This window comes from Fusarium mangiferae (assembly GCF_900044065.1).
Source record: "Fusarium mangiferae strain MRC7560 genome assembly, contig: FMAN_scaffold002, whole genome shotgun sequence".
Classification (NCBI taxonomy): domain Eukaryota; kingdom Fungi; phylum Ascomycota; class Sordariomycetes; order Hypocreales; family Nectriaceae; genus Fusarium; species Fusarium mangiferae.
This window is the reverse complement of record NW_024573922.1, coordinates 3,045,906-3,072,092: the sequence shown is the minus strand read 5'-3', so window position 1 is coordinate 3,072,092 and position 26,187 is coordinate 3,045,906. Positions and strand designations below refer to the sequence as shown.

Below are 26,187 nucleotides of genomic sequence, written 5' to 3'. Positions count from 1 at the left end.
GCGCAACCCTTCATCTCGTAACAAATATTATCCAGGGAATCATTATCCATCCTCATAAACGCCCAGCTAAATGCAAAATAATGCAACCTTCCCTTGTAAACAGAGACTGAAGGTCAAGAATGTCACACAAGGCTGTACAAGAAATCTTTTTTTGACCTTCCGTATTCGTGAAATCCGTAACCCCTAATCAAGTCGTGAAGTATGAAATGTGTAGTAAGTAGACTGAAGTAATAGGTAAATATTAAGCGCTTTCCTTGCTACTGCTGTAACCACTTTCGATCGCTCCAGCAGTATCAACAGAAGTCTCATCACGTGAAAGCGCCGGATTGGCGCTATTGCTCTTGCTTGCGCCCCGAGCAGTGCCAGCAGCCGCAGCAGCGCTACTGGTACGGCGTGCGGCTTGCCGGGGCCGATTTGGCAACGCCTTTGGGTCTCGATTGATGTCATAAATATTCTGATTTGGTGAATCATCAGGTTCATCACCTTCTTCGTCACCACTGCTAAGATCAACGCCATCAGGATATCCATCTGAACGACGTTGTGCTGTTCGTTGGCCAATAAGATCCCTTAAGGACGAAGACATGCCGAGATCGTCTGAATCATCATAATCGTCATCGGCTGTTGACTCGGTAGGGCTGAACGGCGGAAAGAAGATTGCAGGGGGAGGCAGCGAAACTGGTGCTAGCCGCTTGATACGGCCTGACATGTATTCGATCTCAATGGGAAGAGAGCGCGTAGCAGGAAGCGATTTTGAAGCTCCCAAATCCGGTGAGGACGTTGACATAGTCGCCAATCGGCGAATAATACTATCCGTGTTTTCACTAAACCTTCTACCACCGACTTGTAACGCAGACAATTCGTCTTGCTTAGGTCGCTTGGTTGAAACAACAACCATGAAATGGTCCTCGGGTAAAACTCCTCCCAAGCCGCAAGGCTCAAGGGGGAAGTGCTGCATGTACTGTGCATTATCAGACCACGTGAAGTCCAGATCAACCTCGCTCAAATCGTCGGCATCGTCTGTCAGGCTGGGTGGATCTTCACTATCGACATCCATCGCTGTACTTTGCTGGCTAGACAAGAGCCCACGATCGGTCAACGGCCGATAGTTGATGAAAGAACCAGAATCTGTTCTTCTGAGAGGTGATGGGGGAATCTTGAAGGTATCTTGGTCTGTCTGAGTCTGACCAGCAGCGCGCATCTGCGTCGTTGGCGACATATCTCCAGGATCTCCAGATAGATCCGTGCAAAATGGAGCACCGCTATAATAGATGATAGCACCATCATGGCGGCGCTTCCTACGGCTGGAGACTCCTGAGCCGCTCAAACCCCACCTCGATTCACCAATATTACTTTCCTCTGGAGGACCAAAAGAAGAAACGGTTTCATCGAGTGATGTTTGACCACCCGATGAATCCTGCTGAGCGAACAAGGGCTTGTAATGGAAGCTTTCAGATGGAGCACAAAGTTGCGGGTCAAACTTCAAGCCATTCTTGCTTGAGCTCCCAGACTGGAACTCGTCCCCTGTGGAACGCCCAGTTTTCTGACGCTTGCGCTTATTTTCCATTCCATCCTCAGTCTCGTCTGTAGATGGACTCTTTTGAGAATTATATCCAGAGCTGTCACTGCTGAATCTTGTTCCCTCTGTTCCACCTCTCCATCGAATCTTTCGGCCATCAGGCGACAGCTGAAATTTTGTGCTTATTCCAGAAACAGCTGAGCGGACAAAGTCGGGGGTCACATTAATCATGTGAAGTTGAGCCAAATTGCACAACAAATTCAGATAAACCCATCCCTCAGCATCAGGATGTACATCCTGGCTATGTTGTTCGGCTAGCAGCTCCGGAGGTACCAAGCCTAGATGTCGAATATAGTCCATGTTCTCGGCTGGAACCTGAGCACGGTCAGGGTCTAAATCACGAGGCCGTGTGGGCCGTTGTTCGGGTACGGTAGCCATAGGAGGAGTAGTGTTTGTGCCTGACCCTGTACTGTTGCCATTACCGCCGGACTCGGTATTGTCGCCATTGGAATTAGAGGCAGAGGCATTGTCAGCAGATCGACTCTTTTTACCGGAGTGACCAGATTGCTGCTCAAGGGGGAGGATTCGAGCTTCTCTCGTGGGCTCTTTGCCACTGGTATGTAAGGCTGGTGGTTCGTGGATAGAATTTGACGTATTTGAGACTGTGGGCTGTGTCTCGGCGACAACTGGTGCTAGAGCTGCAGAACTTCCACTAGGCAACACGGGCTGCTTCTTCACCACATGGCGCCCGCCAATCTTTCCTGTGAATAATTGTTCAAGTCGGCGAACAACAAGCTTCTTTCTCTCTTTCTCTGTCATAATCATGTGTCTCGGGTACAACCCTTCGGGGATATCACGGAGGTAACTTTCAACCGCCTCAGACGACTTGGCCTGGGAGCCCATGCTAGGACGGCTCAGAGACGTTCCTGAGTTGGCGCCGGTTGACATAGAGGCGTATGCAGAGTCGGCCGGGCGAAAATTGGATCCTGAAGATGATGACGCATGTTTCGATCCGGATCCAGAATACATATTTTCGCGAGTAGCGTGTCGAGACTTCTTTTTCTGTGTTGATGACGCGTTGGGAGACCCCTCAAGACTTGCAGCGAAATCTCGGAGTGTCGCCTCCAGCTCTCTCTTCTTCTTCTTTGGCAGCCCATGAACCTTGATTTCGAAGAGCTTCTCCTTTCGGAGCATATCGGGACCGGTGTTCTTGTATCGCTTAAGCTCTTCCCTCAGCTTTTGTATCTCTACCGTGAGATCATCAATGACACTTCTGTAATCGTCTGCGCTGCTGCTGTGTGCCGCGGTGAGCTTAGGGGGAGCAAGTTGGTGATTGTAGTACATCTTCTCTTCATTCGAAGAATCGGACTCTTTTTGAAAGAATGGCGGGTCAACTAGCAACCCAATCAGTCTTTACTCAGTTCAGGTTTTAAAACTGGCTCTTACCTTCCATAACGTTGCTGTCAAAAGTTGCCGTTGGGTTTTGATTTGACTGGTCAAACCATGTGTTGGGATCGCTCTGGCCAGTCTCATGACTATCACCCGATGAGTTTCGTCGAGGTGATCCTGTCTTAGTTGGCTTGATAGCGAGCCCTGAGCCCTGACCAGCGTTGATTGATGCATCTTGTGCTAATCGGTGATGGCGCAGGGTGACTGAGTTCGCGGGAGAGGTGCGTCGAGGTAGAGGATGGCCAGTCTTGGACGAAGACGGCGGAGGTTGCGTTCCGTGGGAGGTGCTTTCGTTAAGTGGCATTGTCTTTCATAAGTTTGATGGATGATTTAGCATTTCCAGAACTGTGAAGCAGCAAGCATATCGTGAAAAAATAGTCGCCGAGAAGGGTCCTAGTATAGACCTAAGGGTCCGACGATCTGTGACGTAGGGCCTGGAAGCACCTTTGGGCTGAGAGCCTGAACTTCAGGGGTATCATTAGCACAATCCATAGTTTTACGGAGCAGCTGGATGATGGAGGGCATGAGCAATGAAGGTTCTCAGAGACAACAGAGACGAGCTCCTATTGGCTGCGGAGTAGGGACCGATCGATCGATCGAGACTTCATCGCCAAATGACGAAAGATGATGAGACGCGGGTTACACTGTCTTAGGAGGGGAAAATACCGGGGGTTTCTGGGACACTCACCGTTTCCAATAAAAAAAAAACCACTTCAAGGCAATTGGAGCCTTCTTAGATATTCCTCTCTAAAATTCTCCGATTCAACAAGACGTTGATTGATGGTTTTCCGAAAAGCGTCGTTGTATGTTCGTGGGTGGTATTGAGTTGGCGCGAATCAGAACTTATCTCCACAGTCAAGCCGAGCCACAAACAAAGGTTGCATCCACCCAAAAAGAGTCGCAGACGTTCAGTGGTAGTGATCTTTGGTCGAACGAGGAAACTCTTGAAAGCTTGACTTATTCACTACCGTAGAGAAATCGTTCGATGTGCCAATCCTCGTCGGTGCTCCAATATGGCTCGGACTAAGTTTGCAATAATGCAATACTTCGTAATTTAGTACTTCTTGTAGTTTGCTGCTTGATTGTGAATTCAGATCGTTGTGCGAGCAACTCAAGTCGGTGGCTCGAAGGAGCGTTGGCGTGAAGTGTTGGTACGGAATGCCGGTCAAGTAAAAAGTTGCCTCTTCGATTGTCGTGTGGTGAAGACAGGAAGCCTATGCGGTGCAGAAATAACAAAGATTTTACAGCTTCAAAGGCTGAAATGTGTTGGAAAGAAGAGAGAGCAAGTGGTGGAGTCAGTATTCCAACGGTCGATATATGAGTAGACCAGGGTGGCACCGAGGTGGCACTGAAGTCGATGGGTGTGAAGAAGCTGCACTTAGGAGAAGCGACTGCTTACTACCGTTCCACGGAGCTGAGGGGGCAGGGAAGGTCTGGGAGAGTGGACGGGATCTGGGTTGGTGAGGAGTCCAAGCTGAGCCTGAAGAGCTCAGGAGTCAAGTTCAGTTCAAGAAGAGTAAACAAGCCACAATCCGGAAAACCTGTCCTAGAAGGATACTTAACAGGAGGAATCTTATGAAGGCTGAAGGCCGATGGCGAGTCTGGGGGGCAAATTCTAGACAGTGGCAGTGGGCAGTGGGAAGAGGGCATTCAGGGCCTCCACAAGATGTAGAAGAGTTTTGTCCTTCACTCCGGGTGCAGTAGAGACAGCGAGATACTATCCATGCGCACCCGCCAGGGCAGCCGAGTGCCGGGGCGCGGCGGTGGCACCCATTCACAATAGGTACGAGCAATACAAGGCGAAAGCGGCGAGGGGGAAAGGTTGGGTTGAGCGAGGATGCCAGGTTTGGACGAGGATGCAAGAGCTAGAATGGTAGATCGAGCCCTTATTGCTCCGATTTCCAAGTCGTTGGAGAAGCATAGAGATCAGAGACCATCGGACCCAGAAAAAGCCAAAAGCAGGGACCTCCTCTAACGGGCTCTACTAGCGCCTCGGTGCACCCCTAGATGGTGTGGACCTCTAATTCGTTCACTCCTTTCGTCAGTGGCCACGCCAACCTGCTCATGTTTTTATTCCGTGACCCGCTAGGGATCAGGTTCATATCAGGGCAGACTTTCAGGGTCGTTGTTGGATCTTATTACGATCACACCCCTTTGACTTGTCACCTCCGTCGGCTTCGCTTACGCCCCAACTTTGTCTGAGTGCGGGGGCTAGAAGAGCATCTCTTGACCAATGGCGAATCAGTTTGCTGGATGAAAGAAAAGTGAGGTCCATTATCTTCCACAATTTCCATTAAGCGAGTTGCCCTGTTTTCTTTCACCCTCTGTCTCAAAGCTGCCTGATGATCTTGGTTTCTGTCTGTCATCGGTCCTGGCTTGACCAAGGCAATTTGGTTTGGAGGCTTCCAGACTTCCGCCGAGTGCTAAATAGGGCCTGACACTGTGCATTTGCCGGATGCTTCTCCATTTACCGAACTAACTATCAACTCACATGTTGTCTTCCAAATCGCAGCAGTCTCTTGGATACTCGCCAACTCCCCTAATCTCTTATTGACTTCGAATTGTAAAGGGCCACATTGTTTTGGTTTAGATACCATCAAAAGAACCGGCGGTTATGAATGCCAACACAGTCCGAGTCAGTGAAAACAGGACAACTATCGAAAGTCAAGGAAAATGGGCTGTGGTGGTTGCTAGATACCCACTACATACCCGAAACTCAGCTCTGTCAGGAAAATGATCTCCAGTCATCTCAAACACAAACAACCCCGATACCATGTTCAAAGGAAAACATCTGCAATCGCCATTTATGTTGCCATCTTTCAGCTTTTGCTTATCTGACCCCTGAGCAAGTATTTCGCACTTGCTCACCTTATCATCTCGCGATACTTTCTGCCTCTTGTGATGTGTAGGATATCCTGACACAAATCACCGGGGAACCGGACTAACGGCCTTTCTAGCTGGAGACCACGCGTACCTAATCCCTGACAGACCCATGCACGTCCCAGAACCCTTTCCAAGTTTTTGATATTCAATTTCGTGATGTCTCTGCCATAGTTGCAGCTTACAGTAAGCTAACATGCTCAGCAAGTCAGGGTAGAGATTGTGGCCTTTTCCGGCCTGTGATGTGACACGATGTAGTCTGGCCAAAACCCCTAGAAACCTGTCATTGACTACCCAACTGAGGCTCTGGTTTGCAGATCACTCGCCATGTGACGTCGATCCGTCATCCGATTGAGGAAATCCAGGGTCCTTGCAAGGTCAAGTCCCCTGAGCGCTTAGAACATTTCGAATGGCTTCTACAGACAGAAATCTCGATTCCTTGTTTTCGCCCAAAACTTTAGTACGTAGTGGGTGACGGATTGAAACAAGAAGTAATACCATGTATTTAAGGTTTCTAACGGATTTTCTGAAGAAAGTCACGAGACTGACAGGACAACGTCAACCGTCCAATCGCGACGGTTCTCCATCCACTCCTAAGTTCATGGTGTTCTTGATGAACAGGGGCAAGTTCCTACAACACCAAAACTGTATCTCCAATTAGATGCACACCTTAACCCCAATTCTCCGTGGCAATAGGATATGCCAAACTTTTGAGATGCGAACCGAATTCTCAAAACCTGCAAAAATTCCTGTCTCGAATGGCAATACACACCCCTATCGCACATTGCCACATCTCTTTCGGATGTAAGCGACCGAATACATTCTGATTGGGTAGATTGGCGCTTCAACCTTCTCGATCTCGAGGAAGCGCAGTTATAGCTAGGATCGAGCTCCACGGGACGACCCTTCGTGCAGCTGGATCGCGGGCAGGCTTGAGCAAAGATGGCTTGGGTCCATCGACACCACCCAATCCCTTGTTTCGCTTGGGAGGTTGATTTCTTCCACAAGTGTCGATCAACGTCCCTGAAAAGAGAAATCTAGAGGCACCCTCTTAACTGGAGTTTTGCTCACTCCTTACGCCAAAATGCGATCCCAGATGATGGGGATTTGAACAATCTCCATGTTGATCACCCGTTCATCGTCGGCGCCGCTCCCCCTTGGATCTAGAATGGGTGAACGTGTTGATGAATGGTGGATTCGTTCGAGACCATCGTCAGGGACGAACCTGTAGGCGAAGTGTCGTGGCTCTTCGGTATGAAGGAATGATTGCGAGATGAAACGCAAATCTTGATTGTTGTACTTGGGATCTTGTCTTATCACAGGCCAATCACTTTATTGCATTATACAACTGAAAGATCACGAAGCCCTTACTTTAACATCATTGCGAGGCACAAACAACCCAGCCCCCCCCCGGCCACTTTCAAGATCTATCGGGACGGCCCATGGGTTTGATCTCTAGGCATTACAGATTTGCACGCGATCTGTGAAACATCCTGGCCACTTGCAACGGATGGATGAGCTTCCGTGTTCGTCTTCATGACTAGGTAGCCTTTGCAGTATGAACCAGTCTACAGCGCACAGCACAGAAGCGTGATTACAGATTGTTGTATCACAAGTGCGGCCGTCGTCACAATCAATTACTCAAGCCTTGCGTCTTCATGTCATACATATGCACGAGCCACTGTGGTTGAGAGGCAAGGCACGTGTGTTTCTGCTTCTTTGGACTATCCACCGCTTACGATAGGTCTAACCTAGGATTCGGTTGAAGGCCTCGAGTCTATGGCTGTTGCTTATTTCCGCTCGATCTTCGGGACCTTGCCATTCCCCCACGATCGTCACCAGAATTGGTACGTACACCAACAAGCCAGCGAAGCACAGCTGGACCCTCCCTCTTTTGGCTCCCGCATCAAATCTAGATGCTTGAGTTAAAGGCCAACTCGCCCTTTCGGGGGACCCTTGGCTGCCGGAGCGGGACCTCCGGCGTCCCTTGACCACTAGGATGTTTTAAGGATGCTGTTTGAGCGTCCCTAGCAGATATCTGCTGTTTGAAGCCACACATAACCCCTGGGTGATCGTCGAATTGAGACGAAGTGATTGCTTAGATAGAAGAGCATGTGGCTTGTAAGGTTGCACAGATCTGAAGCACTGTGGATTCCGATCGCCCAGGACGCGGGAGTGATCTGACCCCTTGGTACATGACACCAGACCCGAACACACCATTGGCTAAACAGCTTTTGGTGTAAGTTGAGCCTCCATAGGATTGTGAAGTTGTTCCAGTTGATATGCTTCTGATAACCCACCATCACAGTTCCAGCTCCTTTCACTCATCCAATCTGAGGAAGTCAGGTATTATCTCAATACTCGACTTTGATCTAGTTTCACTGCCACTTTCCCCATACTTTCGGAGACAGTCCCTCGGAAATCATGGTCCCACAACAGACGAAAGTGGTGTTCTACATGGGAATATTGCCTATTTATTGGGGTTCTGTGATAGGAACCGGGGTGCCCCCCGAGGGGAGGAAAGAAAACTCAAGACCCTGATCCTAAATGACAAAAAGACTTAGGTAACTTTACATAAATTTAGAATATATACATTAAGTTTAGGATATCTTTTACTGAGTTTATTTTAGCACTCTATATAAAGGTCTTGTGTTTTCTTGCTCCCGAGGCCCGCTTCAGCTTGTTTGTATCCATCCAACGACCTGGCCCTCAAGACTCTGGTCGAGTATTCACCACGGCAGACTACAGTTCGCTAGTTTTGGTTCTCGCATCAGCTTCACAGGGGACTTTTTAACAGCCTCTCCTGGTTCGTTGTTACGAGTGAATTACTCCGTACGTACAACTGATTCGGCTTGATGTTGCCACCCTAACTGCCTGGAGCAAGCAATGACATGTCTTGCTCGTATCGGTCTTGGGCTAAGTTAATCGTATCTATACGATATGATATAGCGGTAAAGATCTAGCGCGTTTACGATGAATTCAATTTTTGTTTCTTTTTAAACCCCTATCTACTGTCGCCAATTTCGAACGACCTAGACTTAGCTCGGTTTTTGTTATTTCATATGATTTGGCACACGAAATGAATCCCGACAATACGCACACTGTCTGTGTATCATCCCATATAATGGGATAATTATGTGTAGCTGATATGGGATGTCCATTTGTCAAGAAAGGGCATTGTTGGTTTCTAAATTGAGAGTTCACTAGCCACCTACTCTCAATTTCTATATCACCTACCGACCTTCACGTTAGAAGAGACTTAGTTAGAATTATCTCGATGGGAATTTACTAGCCAGTATAGGGTGGACTGGTTGTTGTAGTGCTTCGTTGTCGTTGTCTTTGTGTAGGTAGTTTAGGTACAGGAAACAAGCAGAAGGGATGCACTGGTCTACTCATCGGTGCCTTGATCCGCCGCTTCAGAAATTGGTATTCTCAATCGATTCCGTCGACGGTCTCATACCTAGCGGATCAATTCCCTTAGATATTTATACCGATACAGTCAGGAAATTGAGAGGCAATGTTGTTCGTCTCTATTACTAGTCGTTTTACTATTTTAGGATTACGACTCTATGTCTATGCAGCCGAGCATAACTTCTAACCCTTCCGCCCTCAACTCCAGAGTCATCGCATCGACTCACGCGCAACAATAACCAACAGCCCACAAATCGCTAATGCCACACCCACTACTGCTACACCATCCCGAGGGACCCTTATTTTAGATACGTGCTCTCATCATCGTCATAAACATTAAGCTTTTTGGAGAAGAGACTTGCCAGTCATCTCCTCGGGTTGAGGTAGACCCATGGCAGCAAGCACGGTAGGGGCAACATCACCGAGGACACCCTCATCGGTCTTGTTGAGGCTCCAGCCCTCGGGGTAGTTGGCCATGAGAAGGGGCACCTTGTTTGTAGTATGGCTAGTCTTGGGCTTGCCGTCAGGGAATTTCATTTCCTCAGCATTGCCGTGATCGGCTGTGATGAAGAGGACGTAGCCCTCCTTCTTACAGCCCTCAAGAATCTTGCCAATGGCCTTGTCGGTGGCCTCACAGCCGATGACAGCAGCGTCATAGACACCAGTATGACCAACCATGTCAGGAGGGGCAAAGTTGTTCATGACGAAGGGGAATTTCTGCTCACCCAGGCGCTTGACAACCTGGTCGGCGACACCATTGGCAGACATCTCAGGTGCAAGATCGTAGGTAGCGACAGACTTGTTGGAGGGGACGAGATCCTGGGACTGGTCACGGGTTTCGAGAGGGAAGACCTTCTCAACACCGCCATTGAAGAAAAAGGTGACGTGAGCATACTTCTCGGTCTCAGCGATATGGACCTGCTCAACGTTTTGCTTGCCCAACCACTCGGCGAGGACGTTACCCATGTGCTGGGGCCTGAAAGCAACCTCGAAGGGGTAGTCACCCTTGTATTGAGTCATGGTGACAAGGGGCTTGATCTTGGGGTACTTGAAGTCGGGAAGAGGAGATCGATCAACATCGCCCAGAAGCTGAGTGATCTGGCGGACACGGTCGGATCGATAATTGAAGAAGAAGACGGTATCGTCATCTGTGCTGCTGTTAGGGGTTGTGTTTGAAATGCAACTAATTGAAACTGAACTTACCCTTGATGCGGCGCTCATCGCCACCAACAATGATGGGAGTGAGGAACTCATCCCTATCAAGATCACCACCGCGCTCATATCGAGCCTTGACGGTAGCAACGGGGTCCTCAGAGGCCTCACCCTCACCGAGGACGAGACCCTTAAGGGCGATCTCGAGGCGGTCCCAACGCTTATCGCGGTCCATGGCGAAGTATCGGCCAACAACGGTACCGATCTCACCGATGCCAATCTCCTTGGCAGTATCGATAAGTTCCTGCATATAGCCGGCGCCGGACTTGGGGTCGGTGTCACGGCCATCACCGAAGAAGTGGATGAAGACCTTGGGCACGCCATACTCCTTGGCAGCCTTGAGGAGGGCATAGAGGTGGGTTTGCTTGGCGTGCTGCTCTGGTGTAAGTGACTGATAGTAGAAAGAAGGAACTGTATATGATATGACTTACCACACCACCATGGGAGACAAGACCGCAAAGGTGTAGTCGGCCGTTTCCATCAGCAGCACTCTGGAAAGTCTTCTTGATAACATCATTCTGGGCCAGCTCGCCGTTCTTGATGGTCTGGTCGATTCGGACAACATCCTGCCACACAACGCGACCAGCACCAATGTTCAAGTGTCCAACCTCAGAGTTACCCATGAGACCCTCTGGAAGTCCCACCGCCAGCGATGAGGCCTCAAGCTCAGTGTAGCCCTTGGAGTCCTTGTAGAGAGCGTCCATGACGGGGGTCTTGGCGTTGGTGATGGCATCGCCGTCCTTGGGGCTGTCGGCAGACGGAATGCCCCAACCGTCAATGACGACTATAAGAATGCGAAAACAACAATATTAGCCAGGCCAATTCCAAATATATGAGGACAAAACACGATGTAACAATCCAATCTGGTCGCGAGACAATTGGCAATTCCTGAGCAACGGGAGTATTTATCTTCAAACGTTTCTCAGGATAACGAGCCATTGCAGCGCTGTTGCTATCGCGATCGCGGGGCATGAAAATGGGTTTGTTGGAATTTGGAGGGGGCGGGGCATGACGACGTACTGAGGCAGGCTTTTTGATCAGTCTTGGACATGATGACTACTGTTTGTTGGTTCTTTCTTTCTTGCACTGGCAATGAGAAGAAAGAAGAAGAGAACCAGGGAACACGAGAAAGAAATAGACGAGGTATAAAGAAGAGACTCTAGGAAGATAAGGATAAGACGGAGAGTAACTCGGACCTGTCTTGAGTAAAAGAAATGATGCGTGATTTGATGGGCCCAGAGACGACAGATGATTTTGCAGGGAAACACGTTGTAGTGGTGGGGGTTTATGTCATGTCACTCAGCGGCCATGATTTGTATTCACACGGTGCTTAGCATACGGGAAGTCCCATTTTGTAACGTGTAATGATGAGCTCACACTGTCAACCTTTGACCCTTTTTCCCTCTCTTTCGGACCGTCAACCCAACAACAAAACGGCCCATCGGCCCAATCGATCTTTTCCATTTGCCCACCACCATCTGTGATAAAACTCGACGCTATTACGAGTTTTATGCAAGGCTGAGAGAACCCACTCGGCCTATTTCCCCGAGCTGTATGTAATAGAGATACAACGCTATCAGGATCACTCACCTTGAACTGCCTGCCGACATCATACTACACCGCATCCACACCTACGTCGCCTGATTCTCTCCTACCATCCTTTCCGAGCGAGCCCTCGAGCGGTCAAAGTTCAATCGAGTCATATCATAGAACGACAGACCATGTCTCCATCATCTGCATCTGCGCCTGCATCCGCATTTGGTCCACACCCATTGGCCCTCCCACCCACGTTCTCTCCGGATACTCTAGACGCCCTTTCCGAGCTCTCTCTCGTCCTGGCCCGCGTCCGCGCTGGTATTCAGTCGTCGGCTGGAATCACTACAGAGCCTGCCCCCGGGACCACCGGTCACAACGCCTCGGGACCTACATTGTCTTTCAAAGATGTCCCTGGAGCCACCGATGGCCTGAAACACAAGCTACAGCGTGCTCGCGCACAGGTCCGAGAGCTCCCGGATATGGACCGATCCATCGCCGAACAGAACGATGAGATCCGTGACCTTGAAAATCGCATCGAGAAACAACGAGCATTACTCCAACGATTGAGAGACGAAGCCACTGGAAGGGATCGGAAAGAGGAAGTCAGTGCTGGTGACAAGATGGAGTCATGATGCACGTCCAGTATTTCTTATGATGGGTCACGTATGATTTTCGGCATTGGACTAATACTTTTAGCAAGATTGTCATATTGGTTTTATCAGCAGGGTGTTTGGAGTTTCGCATTAAATAAAAGGATTTATGTTGCGCGTTGCGTTCTACCTGATCTGCGGATATGAAGCCCTACGGTCGGGTATGAATTTCATCCTTTCACTAGGTATTCATTGTGGTCATCACCTCCGTGGAATGCCCAGCTTTTTCAAGGACTCCTCCACACTGACACCAGGCTGGCCAGGGACGACAGATCTCCAAAGGTCATCACTGAGCCTTTCGTTGTCGGACAGAGTGGTCCAGTTAGGACTGTGACCAGCCTTTAGCCACTTAAAGTCATCGACCTGATCCCACTGGTTTTCTCCAGGCTCCTCAGCGTCAGTCGTCTATACGCCTATTAGTCTAGCTATTCAAATATTGAAGATTATATCTTACATAGGGCTTGGGAAGAGGTGCAAATCGCATGCCAGAGCAGTCCTCAATAATAGGATGGCTTCCACAATGCAGGTAGATGTCGACGTTACTGCACTCATGAATCCGCACTTGCCTGGCCACAACAACTATAGTGCTGTCAGACACTCCTGTGATATGAACTGCGCCGTTGACGCGACCCCCGACGATGAGGCTCTTGGACACGTTCTTAATAGCAAGGCCAGGGAAAGCTGATCCCGAGGATGTCGGAATAGACATGTCGATGACACAATTCTTGAGATCAGTAAGACTGCCCGAAGAGGTGGCGCGGGATGCCGAAGACGGTAGAATAATGTGTAGCCCTGAATGATTCGAAATGCCAATATTCCTGGCAGCCGAGAAGCTGGGCTTACGAAGGGAAGATGCGCTGGGTCGAGCCATCTCTTCATTGTAATTTTTGTAGGTATCCTTAGGCGGTAATTCGCTTAGAGTGTCTTCCTTTATCGCCGAAGGAGGACTGACGATGGTAGATGCAATGGTCGTGTCATGCTTGGCCCGAGAATGGCTTCCAGGGCTAAGTCGAGGGTCGTTCTCAGGAGCGCCCATATCAACGTGGTCGGTCTTACGACGAAACTGAAATTTTGACTTTGGTGTGATTTTGGTGATTGTCTCGTTCAATTTGTCCTGGAGAGTCTTAATGGTCTATCGAGCATATGAATGTCAGTCGAAGCAGCTCGTCAAAGAGGCCAGCTGTGTTACCTCAGAATACTGTTTTCTGTCATAAGAAGGTGTGTAGTCGGCAGCATCAGACACTTCGTTTTGTAGCTTGGCGATACTGGCCAGAATGTGATCAATGGCCTCCTGGCGCTCACCACCGACACTAGCAATGGATGGTAGCTCATCGATCAGGTCTTGGAGTACTACGCAACATGGAGGTTAGGCAATGGAGAGCATTTGAAGACCTAATATCCATTCTTACCTGTAACACTCTCCAGGAAATGGTTATAGAAACGTTGCTTAGGATCCATGGTGGCTGATTGAAGAATGACCTGATGGGTGGCAGCCCAAGGGTCGTGTTGATGGGTTGTTGTTTGGACCTGTGTTTCCATTACGAACAGTGTTAATACAAGTTGCTAGTTCGAGTTTCCTTCTATATGCTCTGCTTGGAAGAAATGTGAAAGATGATATTACAGCAGATGATGTAAGAAAGCGGACGAGAACGACTTTATATGGGTAACGCAGTTGACCTATGGCAAAAACAGGCATGAATCAGAGAACTGGGAGGCCGATTTCACGTTCTGGTGAGGGCGTAGTAAGGGGACTCTGGGCCGAGGATGATCTCTCCAGTCCTGGAGGTATATGTACATGACAGTATCAAGAGACCGAGAGAACGTGTCAATCACTTACCAGGAAGTGAAATAAGCTGCAGCAGGTGATGCCAATGTGTCTCTAGTTTCTACTACCCCAGAGCGCTGCACTGCTACCCCTCGTCTCCGTACGACTTTGGCAATGCTTCCTCAGCTTTCAGGGTCACGACTTGAGGTCTCGTCGAACCAGCAGCTGGTAGTGACGTCAATGCCGCCTGATGGGGCCGACGAGAATGGGAAGACGTTGTTGAACGTGGTGATGAGTGGAGCAGCCTGCCCTGAACAGTTGGGGGATAGCCTGTTTGAGATGGATGGACGGGATGAATTGGTGGATGGTTCGGCAGGACAAGTATTCGTTAGTGAGAAATTGGCGGGCGTCACAAGGCATGGGACAGGAAGTGCGAGGTGTTAGGTGTGCTGCAAGCGTGGTGCTGTTACCAAACGATGGTGCCACTATAAATCGTTTAATTCTTTAGAGCTGGGGTTGAACATCCTTCGTTGATAAAAGTACGGCAGGGAGACTAAGAGAGGGTTCTGGACCCTTTAAATAGGAATGGTGGGCCAATGCCTGTTCTTCAAGTTGAAAAAGACGATGGAGCATTGGAGAGCACCAAGAGCACTTACGAGCATTGTTAGCTTGTTAGAGTGGACCGAACAGGAATTAGAGAAGCCTACGATCAAGACTTTATTAGAGGGACCCTTGAAGATACATATCGACGATGTCTTCGTTACTATTGGTGACTTGTAAGTCACACCGGCTACCAACCATCAGCAAGCTTTTCGTCATCGCTGGTTTGCACAGACATTTTCGGATACAGCATTCATATGCCATAACTTGTTAACTTCATTTGGTCTCCGCCGAGGAGAAATCAAGGTTGCCGTTTTTAGGGGTCTGGGGGTCATCGAGCCTGTCTTAGTTCTACCGCCGTGCAGCGCGGGGAACAATAGTAGTTTTGAGTATTGGAGAATGTTACATCATTGGGTAACCACTTCTGAGACGATGGAATTTGAGCTGAGAGGTCTCTACGGTAATCAGCCCAGTCAATCTGTGGAACATTGTGGTGGTTAATTGGATAAGGATTTGGCCATTTCAGTTCCAGCCCGACTTGCTCAGGCGGATCTGTACCTGTACCTTAGTACTTACCTACATCCATATCTACTTACTGAAGTAACCCACGGGTGAAACAGGACCAAGAGGGCCGTGAATCCGGGGAGGTGGGGTTGGAAGAATAAAGTTCCAATTATATTTCATGTGTGTAAGATTAGAGGATGGAAGCAATTGCAACCGAACTGCATAGCCGATTTACATTCAATATGACGAGTGCCTTTTGGATTAGCCTGACCAACGCTTGTAATTCATGACGATCAACAAATTACTCGCACAATACGAGTCAGGATAAACGCCCGCTGGGGTTCTGCTTCATAACCCAAGACTACGTCTCGATCGACGTATAATTACCGTATCTGACCGTCTCTCAGTTGATCGCCAGAACAATTCACTTTCACAGCAATTTCTACAGAACTTATTGATACTTCTAGCTATTGTTCATAACTACTCAAGCAATTCTCCTGTCTGTCATTCATCTAGCCCGTCCATTATTCGCTGAGGTTCTTCTGCCTGCATTGGGCAATGGCGGGATATAAGGCAACGGCATCCGCTTTGCTGGTCTGGTCTCTGTGTTCAACGCTCTCCACATCTCCCAGATGGTTGCCCGACGAGCCGGCAACATGCTGTATTGCAGACTATACAAGTTCTTGCGGTTGATTGGCGGCACAAACTTGCCCGTCAGCAAGCAGAAGAAGACTTTTGGTGACAGGTAGTGCTTCCGGATGCGATTTGCCATCTGGAAGTATTGGTTGAACATGATCCGGAATGTCAGAGGAATCGACTAAGAATAGTGTCAGCGTGCTATGTTGCATACAAGTAACCGGAAACTACACACCTTGAGGTAGATAACCGACGTAGGCGGCAATCCGTCAGCATTAGTATCTTTGTCGTGCCTATAGTCATGGCTATCTCGGAGCTCAAATCGTATGCCACCTGGAAGTCTCCTCGGATCTTTTATTCTCAACATAAGTGCAAATAAAGGAAAGTGGTTTAGACATGAAAGAAGGGTATCAAAGCCAGCCTTTAAAGAGATAATCGCCATCCTTGCGATGGCAAAGTTGAGATAGAAGACAGCGACTGTTGGCAAGAGGAAGAAGAGTAGCGTAAAGAGAATGGTGCCAACAAGGAGTTGATCTAAATCGTAGTCGCAGGAATCGATACGGTTGCGAAGAACGTTATGTTTCTTGCCTCGGAAAAGATGAAACAAGGACTGGAGAATGGTGAGCTGCCAATGGTATATACGTCCTGACGCGAGGTAGAACGAGTAGATGTGAATGGTTAGAGTGGAAAGCATATCAGAGAACATGGCAATTGGCATGCTAGCTCCGGCAAAGGAGGAGAACCCTATGAACCACACCATCTGGGGCAATGCTGGTGTAAGAGTCTCGATACAACCTATATGCAAGTCAGAGAGGGTATGCAATTTTGAGAAGGTTCCCAAGACTCACTAGACCAGTAATCAATGACCCAAAGGAACAAATCTCCTAAGAAAGCCGCCAGTTCACCATTGAGTTTGAGACCAGCCGGCCAGCCCATGAGCCATGATATGCTACTTTGAAGTGCGTCTACCGTGTAGGTCTGGAGTAGATCCCCGATTTGCTCAGCAACCCAGTCTGCATTCTCAATAATGTATGAACCTAGGGCGATTCCGATGATGACATCGTTGGCAACAAGCCATAAACTGTTGTAGAAACGGATATAATCTGGATGACTAGTCGTGACACTAGCCCAGTTGTTTTTCCGTTGCCGCAATTTCATATACTGCATCGGCCAATAGCAGAACTGTTGTAGTCGTATCTCAACTTGTTGTGCTGTAGCCGATATGTCTTTCAGGGCCGCATAATCAGGCTTGGCTCGAAATTCAAGCAGCAAGAGCAGCATCTCTGCTACAACGCGGTGGCCCATGAGAACAAGGACAAAGGTCTTGCGTATAGTAGGGAAAAGGTAGAGCGTAAACCATGTCCACAACTGAAGGATGACATAATTTCGCATTGTCGATGCTGTCTCAACCACCCTTTCAGACACACTAAGGCTTCGGCGTGGTCTTGATCCCAGCCGTCCCACATTTTTCTGCAACGTCTTCTCCAGCTCCCAAGACCAGTTGATCTGATTGATGACTTTGGGCAGGGCCCTGTCGCGTGCAGAAGGAACTCGTTTGAAAATGGTGTGTTTCTTGAGCTTCTCAACCAATTTGTGATTCTCTTCTTTCTTTTGGCGCTCTCGGGTCTCTTGCTCCCCTTCCGACACTGTTGTATCACCTAACAAGGAACCATCATGACCAAGCGCTAGTGCGATCGGATTCAGCGAAACGTATTGCATTCCCTGGGGCTGAGGTCGGTCATATAGAATTAGCTGTACGCTGACGGCCTTCGCGCATGTAATATTTGGTTCCCTTGGATTTGAGTTGGTCGTAGCACAGAACCAAGAAGGGTCTGCGGCGCCTGCATCGATGGCATTCGAGAGGCCAAGGACATGCATTGAGCTGTGGCCACACATGTCGGTGATCTGGCTAGTCGGGTGAAGCTCGCTACGGAACAAAGTACCGGCTTTGAGATGGAATTCGGTATTTCGTGCCTGAGAAAAATTAGCATACCCCTGCTATCGTATTGCAATACACCAAACAAACATCGACATCTTCGAGGATGGTCACGACAAACACGTCCAATATGGAATTGCGCCATCCCACCACGACACCAGGGCGATCAGACTTGCGAATGTCCGTCGGCCAGAACACTCTCATCAGCCCATCATGCTCTACCATGACAAGCAACTATGTCAACTGGGACGAGTCTCTTAAAATGAACCACGCCTTCTGAGTTGCTCCCGCGCAGAGACACCAGTTCCTGTTCCTCTTGGATGCTGAACAGATCTTGTTAGCAATTGTCAGCGGCTTCGAATGTTGCAATCGGGCGTACCAGATTCGTTTCTTTTCTGGCTAGGAAGACAGTCGGGGCGCAAATAGAGAGAAAGAGGACGGAGAGTGCAGCAAAGGCTTTCGCTGCGCGTGTCTTCGTAGTTATAGGTTAGTCCTTTCAAAGGTTGCGCAAAATGAGGGGCATGGACTCACGACAACACCGTTTTCCCAAGCGAAGATGGCAAGTTCATAGAGACGAGTGACGAGATCCCAACGGGCAGTAATGTAACCAGCGACGAAGATGCCGAGCGTCAGAATAGAAAAGGGGTGCATAGAAGCGCTATTCCTCGTGGCAGTACATGCCGTCCTCCGGTAAAAGCTTAGAAGATATACCAGTAGAGTCTATGCTAAGCTGTTGGTAGTGGGTTTGCTGGCGGGACGAAGCGAAGGTTGACCGTAGGTTCGCAAAGCCGATAGTCCTGAATAAAGACGAGAACGTTTGGTTATGAGCGTCAGAACTAACAAAAGGGAATACAGTAGGATGCAGGTCAAGAGGGCACTGCCGACCCAATGGAAGAGATCGAGTTGATTGGTTCCCCTTGCATGTTGTTCTGTCCCCAAAGAGCAACATGGCATGGACTACCAGTAACAGTGGGTCACCCAATCAATGAAAATCACGTGTGAGCGGCCTGATTCCGCATCCTTCGAGGCGATGACGATGGTAGGCAGACACATAGGAGCATGATATGGGACGGACGGGGAGGAGGAATCGCAAGGGAGTAGAAATTATATGGGAGTTGAGTAGAGAGAGGTACAACAGGAATACCTTATCTGGAGCTCTTGATGACCAAGCTCCAAACATTCATATTTTCTCCATCCGGGACGCCGTGCTCTCTAGTGCTCGATACATGTCATTCTAGAGGCAACATTAGTAGGTTAGAGGGCATAGGAAGTAGGAACGTATCATACTTCTCGGTCCAAGGTGTTTTAGATCGTTCTCTTTGTTTTCTTCTCGGGCCTCTTCCACTAATTTATCCACACCTCGATCCTTTAGAGCAACCTGTGGTAAGTGAGCAACAGGAAGCCTCTAACCTTGAATGAAGAGTACCTTGAGACAATTTTGGTATTCTTTAAACATGTCTGCACATTCCTTGTTGTCCTTTTCTTGGCCTCGAAGGTACTCTGCATATGTTCAGCTCAGTGCCACCGTAGAGGTCGAGATACATACTTTCGCTGTACCATTTTAAGAAACACGTATCATAGCGCCTAGAATTCTGTATAAGATGGAGCTCTTATCCATTATGTGAGATGAACTTACTCCTTAACCTCGTTGCACTCTGGAGCTAATGAAGCTGACATTTTGAACTGATGGTGGTCAATGATGTAAGATGTTTGAAGCATTAAGAATTCTACGTAGGGGGAAATACTTAGGTGCTGCCCCCGGAGTTAAAGACGCCAAGCTACACCTAAAAGTCACTCCACCAGGTAAAAGGTTGAGTGCCCAGTCAAGACAGAACAGTCTTTATATATGTCCGTTTTAGGCACTTTGATATGATAAGCCGCCACATGAGCATATTAATACCGAGCCTTGTTTCTTCGAAAAACGGAGAAACATTGACAATTCTATTGTGTTCATTAATGTAACGACCTCGACAAGCAGGGATGGAGTTTTCAGAAACGCAACAAGCTGCCATTGGTCAATGCTCTCCCCCCGCCAAACAGAAGTCTCCACAATAAACGTCCAGGGCTGCCAGGCTCACTCCAAGCCTGTCGCGTCTGAACGCGACTCAACCCGAACACTCGACTACTCATCGTGACATGCTATGAGCCATCAAATCACTCTCATTCAAGCAACCCGACAAAGGGCCACTTATTGACTTAAACCGATTTTATATTAAACTTAACTATGGCGCCTTCAGAAGATGAAATCGAGCAGGCGCTCCTTGATGCCACTTATCAAGTCTATCAAGCTACACCAGACGAAACTACTGTGAACAAGGTTCGCAAACAAACCGAGGAGAATCTCAGCCTTGATGACGGTTTCTTCTCAAGTGCAGAGTGGAAGCAAAAAAGCAAAAGTCTGATCAAGGACAGAGTGGTATGTTTGCTTGTGAACGACATCTACATCATAAACTTACTCATTTCAGGAGAAACTTATGGACGGATGGGTTCCAGACAGCAATAAAAATGCAGATTCAGATAGAGAAGACAAAACAGGCGTGAAGCGCTCTTCTCCTGATGTCGAATCTCCTGAACCAAAGCCCAAGCGTCAGAAGCGCGTCACGAAGCCCAGACCAAAATCAAAGTCAAAAAAGGCAAACAAGAAGGAGGAATCTGATATTGAAACTGACCTTGAGTCTAAGCCCAGTGTATCCAGTGAACTGAGCGAGTTAAGTGATCTCAGCGAGGAGGAGAAACCGCAGAAGAAGCGAAAGAGAGCGGCGCCAAAGCACAAGTCTAAAGCTGTTGAACTTGAAGAAGGGGACGAAGAGGATGCGATCAAATCTGAATCTGAAGTGCCAGGAGATAACGATGATGAGGTTGAGAATGGAGAACTCACAAGTGAAAAGGCAACAAGTTCAACAAAACCACAGAACTCAGAAGATGGAGAGGAGGGTTCCAAAGGGGATGAGATCAAGCCAGTTGTGGACGAGGAAGACGAATATTCCGATGTCATCGATGAGCCAGTAAAGCCGAAACGCAAGAGGAAGGACAAGAAAGAGGCAGGCAGTAAGCCAGCAAAGGCCACCAAGGTTGCCACAAAGAAAGCCGCTACATCTGACGACCCTAACACCGAGGAAATCAAACGACTGCAGGGTCAGCTTACGAAGTGTGGTGTTAGAAAGCTTTGGCACAACGAGCTGAAGAAATACGGCGATGATACTAAAGCAAAGATTCGACACCTTAGGAAGATGCTCACTGATATCGGAATGGACGGCCGCTTCTCAGAAGCGAAGGCGCGCGAAATCAAAGAGAGGAGAGAACTTCTGGCCGAGGTTGAATCTGCGCAGGAGATGAGTGCTCTCTGGGGTGTAGAGGGCCGTGGTCGTGCAAGTCGCAGCAAGAGCAAGAGTGCCAAGGTCGTTGAAAGCGGCGGTAGTGATGCCGAAGAAAACGACGGTGACGAGCATAATGATGATGAAGAGGACGAAGAGGAAACGTATGCTGCGAGACGCAAGAGAGCAAGGGCGGATTTGGCGTTCCTGGGCGATGATGACAGTGATTCCGATTAAGGCCTACGGGTATTCTATGCATATGATTCACCTGTCTATCTTGACAGCATGTAATTTAGGGACATCAGGATGCATCACGAGCAACTTTGTACAAAACGGTGTCTGGGAGCAGGACCTGGTTTTTCTTTCCGATTGTCTTACGGTAGTTAGGCGTTCAAAACAGCCTCTATTTAGCAGATATTCTTTTCATCTTCGTGATCCAATTCAATCGGCCCACGCCTTGTATACGGTTCTGGCACCGTATGTGTCACCCTTCTTGAGCAAGACCTGGTTCTTCCACTCCGGTACATTGGCAGCGTTAACATAGCGAGCAGGCTCACAGCAGAAACCGGCACGAGCACCACGAGCAGGCAAACCGTTGACGGCAGGCACATTAATGCCGGCGCCAGTGTAGATCTGGAAGGTGGGCTCAGTGCTGTAAACCTCCAGGTTCACGCCGGAGCCGGAGTGGTGGGCCTTGACATTGAGGTTGAGGGGCTGGTTGCGGGTGTCTAGGGGCACAGAGGATGGGTCTGTGTTTAAGACGAAGCAATGATCGATATTAGGCTCCTGGGGGCCCAGTGTGAAGGTCTTGTTGGCGGTAACACCGGGGAAAGGCTCAATCTTGCCTGTGGGGATGAGATCGCTACCAACAGCCAGGTAGTTGGCTGTAGGCAGGGTGATATCTGTACCAGCAATAGTCTCCTTTCCGCTGGGGTTGAAATAGGAGTGGTTGGTCATGTTGATGACGGTCTCATCAGCGCCACCAACAAGCTTTGCCTCGTATTCCATGGCAAGAATGATGACTTCCTTGCCATTGACGTTTTGTGTACCAGTTGTGTAGGTAACAGTGACTTCGACGGTGCCAGGGTATCCCTCGTCACCATCCTCACTGGTAAGTGCAAAGGCAACACTCTCCCCACCCTCGAGTCCCTCTACGCCTGGAATTTGGCGAGTTCCAACGGGCTTGGGGCCGTCCCAGACGCGGCTGCTCCAGCCAATCTTACCGCCATGAAGGTGGTTCTGTCCGTCATTGGCGGCGAGAGTAACTTCCTTACCATTGAGGCTGTCAATTCGAGCACCCTTAATTCGGTTGGCGACACGACCAACAGTCACGCCAAAGTAAGGGGAGTTGTGCTTCTCATAGTCCTCTTGCGTGGGAAAGCCCTGGACGACGTTGATGCCGTTGACGACAAGGGACTGGATGATGGCGCCAAGGGGCAGGAAAGAAATAGGAGCGTCAGCCATGATGGATGATCTCACTAAACGTTTGGTATGTGTTTGAATACGAGTATCGCTGAGAATGGGTATATGAGGGTTGAGGGGTATTTATATCACACCAGCAAACCTAGCATAGAACGGAAAGAACAACTAAACAACAATATGATGGTGCACTGGATTGAGATGCGGCCAGGTTTATCTGTTTCGTAGGTTTTGTCTGCACTCAGCAGCAGACTCCATATAGGGATAAATGGGATAGCTGTAGGACCCATCATGACACTTCAGGCTAAACTGCCAATGGAAATGGGGTCATGAGCCGCGGGGTCTTTTCATGGCAAATACGGAACAACCAGAATCCCACAACATGATGACGGGCGGTATTCGGGCCAGCTTGACCGAGTGTGTGGTGACTTGAGTGCGGGGTGCGTCATGGGTGCTCCATCAACATCACGTAGTGACTGGTGCGGTTGTAAGCGATAATTTGGTAGAGTAGTCCGTTGTTTGCGCAGTACTATCACTGCATATTCTATGAGGCTTAAACTATGCGTTGTACCCAATCGCCTGTATACTAAAAGTATTCACATGTGCCCATCCACGTTTTAACAGGTGTAATTGTAATGTTGTGGAGGAGCTAAAGGCTGCTTGTGAAGCCTAAGCATGACCACGGTAGGCTCAGGCCCATGGGTTCCACGACATGGTGTAATCGTTCACATGTGTTCAGAGAACGAAATCATGTCCAAATGCCACAAGAGGTTGTTCTATGAGGCACAGATCAAATCTCTGAGTATCATGCTGTATACATAAACCATCCAATCAACCCTTTTGTAGCCCCGAAAACGCCATCTAAATGCAAAGTCGCTAGAGTGGTATCTCAAAGTTGCAAATCACACAATTCCGAACAATGGTTCATTCCTGGTCTTGCGCGGATGCCCTACCATTCCAAACGATCGTCACAAACCAGCTTAACATCAAATCGCTCATTGCCACTCCAGACCTTATTGCCCGAGTTGCACCCAGCCACAATCGTGCGAAGATCACTGATCATTCCGCCGGGGCCACTGGCAAAGACTGTCGTGGGACCAGTAATCGTGTTACTCACAAAGTCGCTGATGAGCTTGGGTAGGTTAGGGTGTCGGTCCTCATCGACAATACCGTTTCCGATTTTAGCAACAGGGACATCGTTTCCGCACGCACAGCCTTCTTCTATCACGTCTGACGATGATGATGAACCGATTTGTCTGGTAGCATCTGTGACATCTTTCTCGTCACTGACCTGCAGCTTGGAACTGCTGCTGGAGTCTCGTGTAGCGTATACGCGGATCTTGAGATTGAGAGCCTTTCGGGCCTGCTGCAGGAGGTCCATCTCCTCCTGAACCCATTCAGTATCAGCGGCATGGCGGATGGCCCAGATGAGCTCAACCTTGCGGTCTCGGGAAATGGGTGATCGTGCGAGGTTAAGGAGGACAGGGAGTACATAAGCGATGCCAGTGCCACCAGCAACACAGACAATATTGGTGTCAGGTGCAGCATGGTCCATTGTGGTCTCACCATAGGCGCCAGTGAGAATGACAGAAGTAGTGGCTTTCTCAGAGGTCGTGAGCTTCTTGGCAGCCAGCTCAGCCATTTTCTTAGTTTCGCCGCCCTTAGCGCGCATGATGTACGAGTGCTTCACGACACCCTTCTCAACGACAGGAGCATTTAGCGGAGTGAAGGGGTGTGATTGCCAGATACTGCTCTCAGTGAAACAGAGGAAATAGTGCTGTCCGATCTTCCAGGGGTCCTGGTCGTTTTCAAGGTCAAATCGAAGGATGTCTCCATGTTCAGCGTTAGGGAACCTAGTGATAACAGCTTGGGCAGCTTGAAACCCCATCTTACCCGAGGGGAGGTGGTGATAATGCAGATAAGCGGTACGAAGCAGCCGCAATCCACGGTCAGCGAACCAGAACAGGAGTGATGGAAGCAGAAAGCACTTGAGCTGCTTCCAATGACCCCAGCAGGCACCAATATAAACCATGGCGAGGACGTAGTGAGACTTGCGGAAGAACTCGTATCCTGTTGCGCGAATTCCCCAAGGAGTACTTCCGATGAACATGAGAAGAAGCAGAATCATGGCAACGACACCCCAGATCATGTATTCCTGGACAATCCACTCGGCAGCCACCTTAGGTTGAGGCTGGTATAGACGGACCTCAACAATAGACCAGGCAATGGTGTGAAGGGAACCCTGAAGGAAGATGATATAGCCCAGCCAGCGGTGGAGGAAGATGAAGCTCTGGTAGGGTACTCCTGTGATGAGAGAAAGGACAGATTCTCTGCTAGCCAAGAGGACAGACAGAGGAGTCAGGGCATACGCGAGAATACCGACTCGGTCAGACCAAGGACCGAGAGTAGTGCGAGTGTTGTAGACTCCGGGCATGTCTTTGACGGGAGTGACCCATTTCTGATATGTCATACCGACAAAGCTCCATACAGTGAGATATCCCACGAGGGACAGCATAACAGCAACTTGAAAACGAGTGGTACGGCCAAAGATCGCCCGGCAGGCATCTGGGAGGAGATATTGCCGTGAAAACGAGCTGAGACTGCTGCGGACCTTGGCGAGACCGGCTTTTGGGTTTGCTCCAAGAGTGATAGCCGGAGATGAGGGTTTGCCGACATGTCGCAGAATAGCCCAAAGGAAGAAGACAGCGAGAATAGTAGCCCAAAGGATTCCGGAGTAGAGCATGCCTAGATCGTGGGCATAATAGACCAGGTCGAGATACTCGCAAGATCCCTTATCGTTTGTGCAAGGGAGGGCGCGATCAGCATATCCCCAGTGAGGTTCCAGGGTTTTGGCTTCGCTCATGTTTTGGATGTGGCGAGCATCCAGCTGGTTGAGAGACACCATCGTGAAGGGCGTTGTGGTCCTGCTGTTCTATGAAAGGGGCAAAAATATGTCAAGAGGCAGTTGATTTTTTCATAGAATGATGGGACAACAGATCAACGGATGGGCGATCTGTAGCTATCTCATATATCACGAACCATGAGAAGAGATGACTGTTGAGTATCAGGATTGGAGTAGAATGATAAAAGACGCGATACCATTAGATACAAATAAGAATCGACCCATCGGTCGAGTCTCCACTGAAGAACCAACCGCCGTCACGGTCTTGACGACCTAGTATGAGCATGTTTGAGGTCTACGAGATAATCGGGTACGAAGTGATAATAAGGTCTACTTGGCGTCGGGAGCCAGGCCATATCGGGGAATCGTTTCCTGATTACTTGCTCAAAACGCCCTCTTGGAGATTGGCCGGAACGACCCTGATGAAGAAATGATACCCTGAGATAGAAAGAAACAT

General features: G+C 49.0%; 9 protein-coding genes across 9 annotated transcripts; 2 read left to right on the top strand and 7 right to left on the bottom strand.

Moving 5' to 3' along the window:
- Positions 1-241: 241 nt before the first annotated feature.
- FMAN_05684 (putative period clock protein FRQ) lies at positions 242-3,269 on the bottom strand (the record flags this gene model as incomplete). The annotated part of the gene is made up of 2 exons (XM_041827630.1): positions 242-2,910; positions 2,963-3,269. The coding sequence occupies 2 exons, from the start codon at positions 3,267-3,269 to the stop codon at positions 242-244; spliced, it is 2,976 nt and encodes a 991-aa protein (XP_041678574.1).
- Positions 3,270-9,592: 6,323 nt separating this feature from the next.
- FMAN_05685 (putative phosphoglyceromutase) lies at positions 9,593-11,519 on the bottom strand (the record flags this gene model as incomplete). The annotated part of the gene is made up of 4 exons (XM_041827629.1): positions 9,593-10,404; positions 10,460-10,841; positions 10,900-11,252; positions 11,489-11,519. 4 exons carry the CDS (start codon positions 11,517-11,519, stop codon positions 9,593-9,595), a joined length of 1,578 nt encoding a protein of 525 aa, XP_041678573.1.
- A 670-nt stretch (positions 11,520-12,189) lies between these two features.
- Positions 12,190-12,636, top strand: FMAN_05686 (uncharacterized protein; the record flags this gene model as incomplete). Its single annotated transcript, XM_041827628.1, has 1 exon — positions 12,190-12,636. One exon carries the CDS (start codon positions 12,190-12,192, stop codon positions 12,634-12,636), a length of 447 nt encoding a protein of 148 aa, XP_041678572.1.
- Positions 12,637-12,855: 219 nt separating this feature from the next.
- On the bottom strand, positions 12,856-14,193 carry FMAN_05687 (putative tubulin folding cofactor C; the record flags this gene model as incomplete). The annotated part of the gene is made up of 4 exons (XM_041827627.1): positions 12,856-13,059; positions 13,109-13,786; positions 13,844-14,004; positions 14,064-14,193. The coding sequence occupies 4 exons, from the start codon at positions 14,191-14,193 to the stop codon at positions 12,856-12,858; spliced, it is 1,173 nt and encodes a 390-aa protein (XP_041678571.1).
- A 1,838-nt stretch (positions 14,194-16,031) lies between these two features.
- FMAN_05688 (uncharacterized protein) lies at positions 16,032-18,746 on the bottom strand (the record flags this gene model as incomplete). The annotated part of the gene is made up of 7 exons (XM_041827626.1): positions 16,032-16,340; positions 16,395-16,954; positions 17,008-18,133; positions 18,186-18,313; positions 18,364-18,418; positions 18,475-18,567; positions 18,627-18,746. The coding sequence occupies 7 exons, from the start codon at positions 18,744-18,746 to the stop codon at positions 16,032-16,034; spliced, it is 2,391 nt and encodes a 796-aa protein (XP_041678570.1).
- A 578-nt stretch (positions 18,747-19,324) lies between these two features.
- On the bottom strand, positions 19,325-19,772 carry FMAN_05689 (uncharacterized protein; the record flags this gene model as incomplete). Its single annotated transcript, XM_041827625.1, has 5 exons — positions 19,325-19,329; positions 19,383-19,473; positions 19,522-19,595; positions 19,642-19,679; positions 19,732-19,772. The coding sequence occupies 5 exons, from the start codon at positions 19,770-19,772 to the stop codon at positions 19,325-19,327; spliced, it is 249 nt and encodes an 82-aa protein (XP_041678569.1).
- A 547-nt stretch (positions 19,773-20,319) lies between these two features.
- On the top strand, positions 20,320-21,646 carry FMAN_05690 (uncharacterized protein; the record flags this gene model as incomplete). The annotated part of the gene is made up of 2 exons (XM_041827624.1): positions 20,320-20,511; positions 20,561-21,646. 2 exons carry the CDS (start codon positions 20,320-20,322, stop codon positions 21,644-21,646), a joined length of 1,278 nt encoding a protein of 425 aa, XP_041678568.1.
- A 204-nt stretch (positions 21,647-21,850) lies between these two features.
- On the bottom strand, positions 21,851-22,873 carry FMAN_05691 (uncharacterized protein; the record flags this gene model as incomplete). The annotated part of the gene is made up of 1 exon (XM_041827623.1): positions 21,851-22,873. One exon carries the CDS (start codon positions 22,871-22,873, stop codon positions 21,851-21,853), a length of 1,023 nt encoding a protein of 340 aa, XP_041678567.1.
- Positions 22,874-23,777: 904 nt separating this feature from the next.
- FMAN_05692 (uncharacterized protein) lies at positions 23,778-25,733 on the bottom strand (the record flags this gene model as incomplete). The annotated part of the gene is made up of 1 exon (XM_041827622.1): positions 23,778-25,733. One exon carries the CDS (start codon positions 25,731-25,733, stop codon positions 23,778-23,780), a length of 1,956 nt encoding a protein of 651 aa, XP_041678566.1.
- Positions 25,734-26,187: the final 454 nt, after the last annotated feature.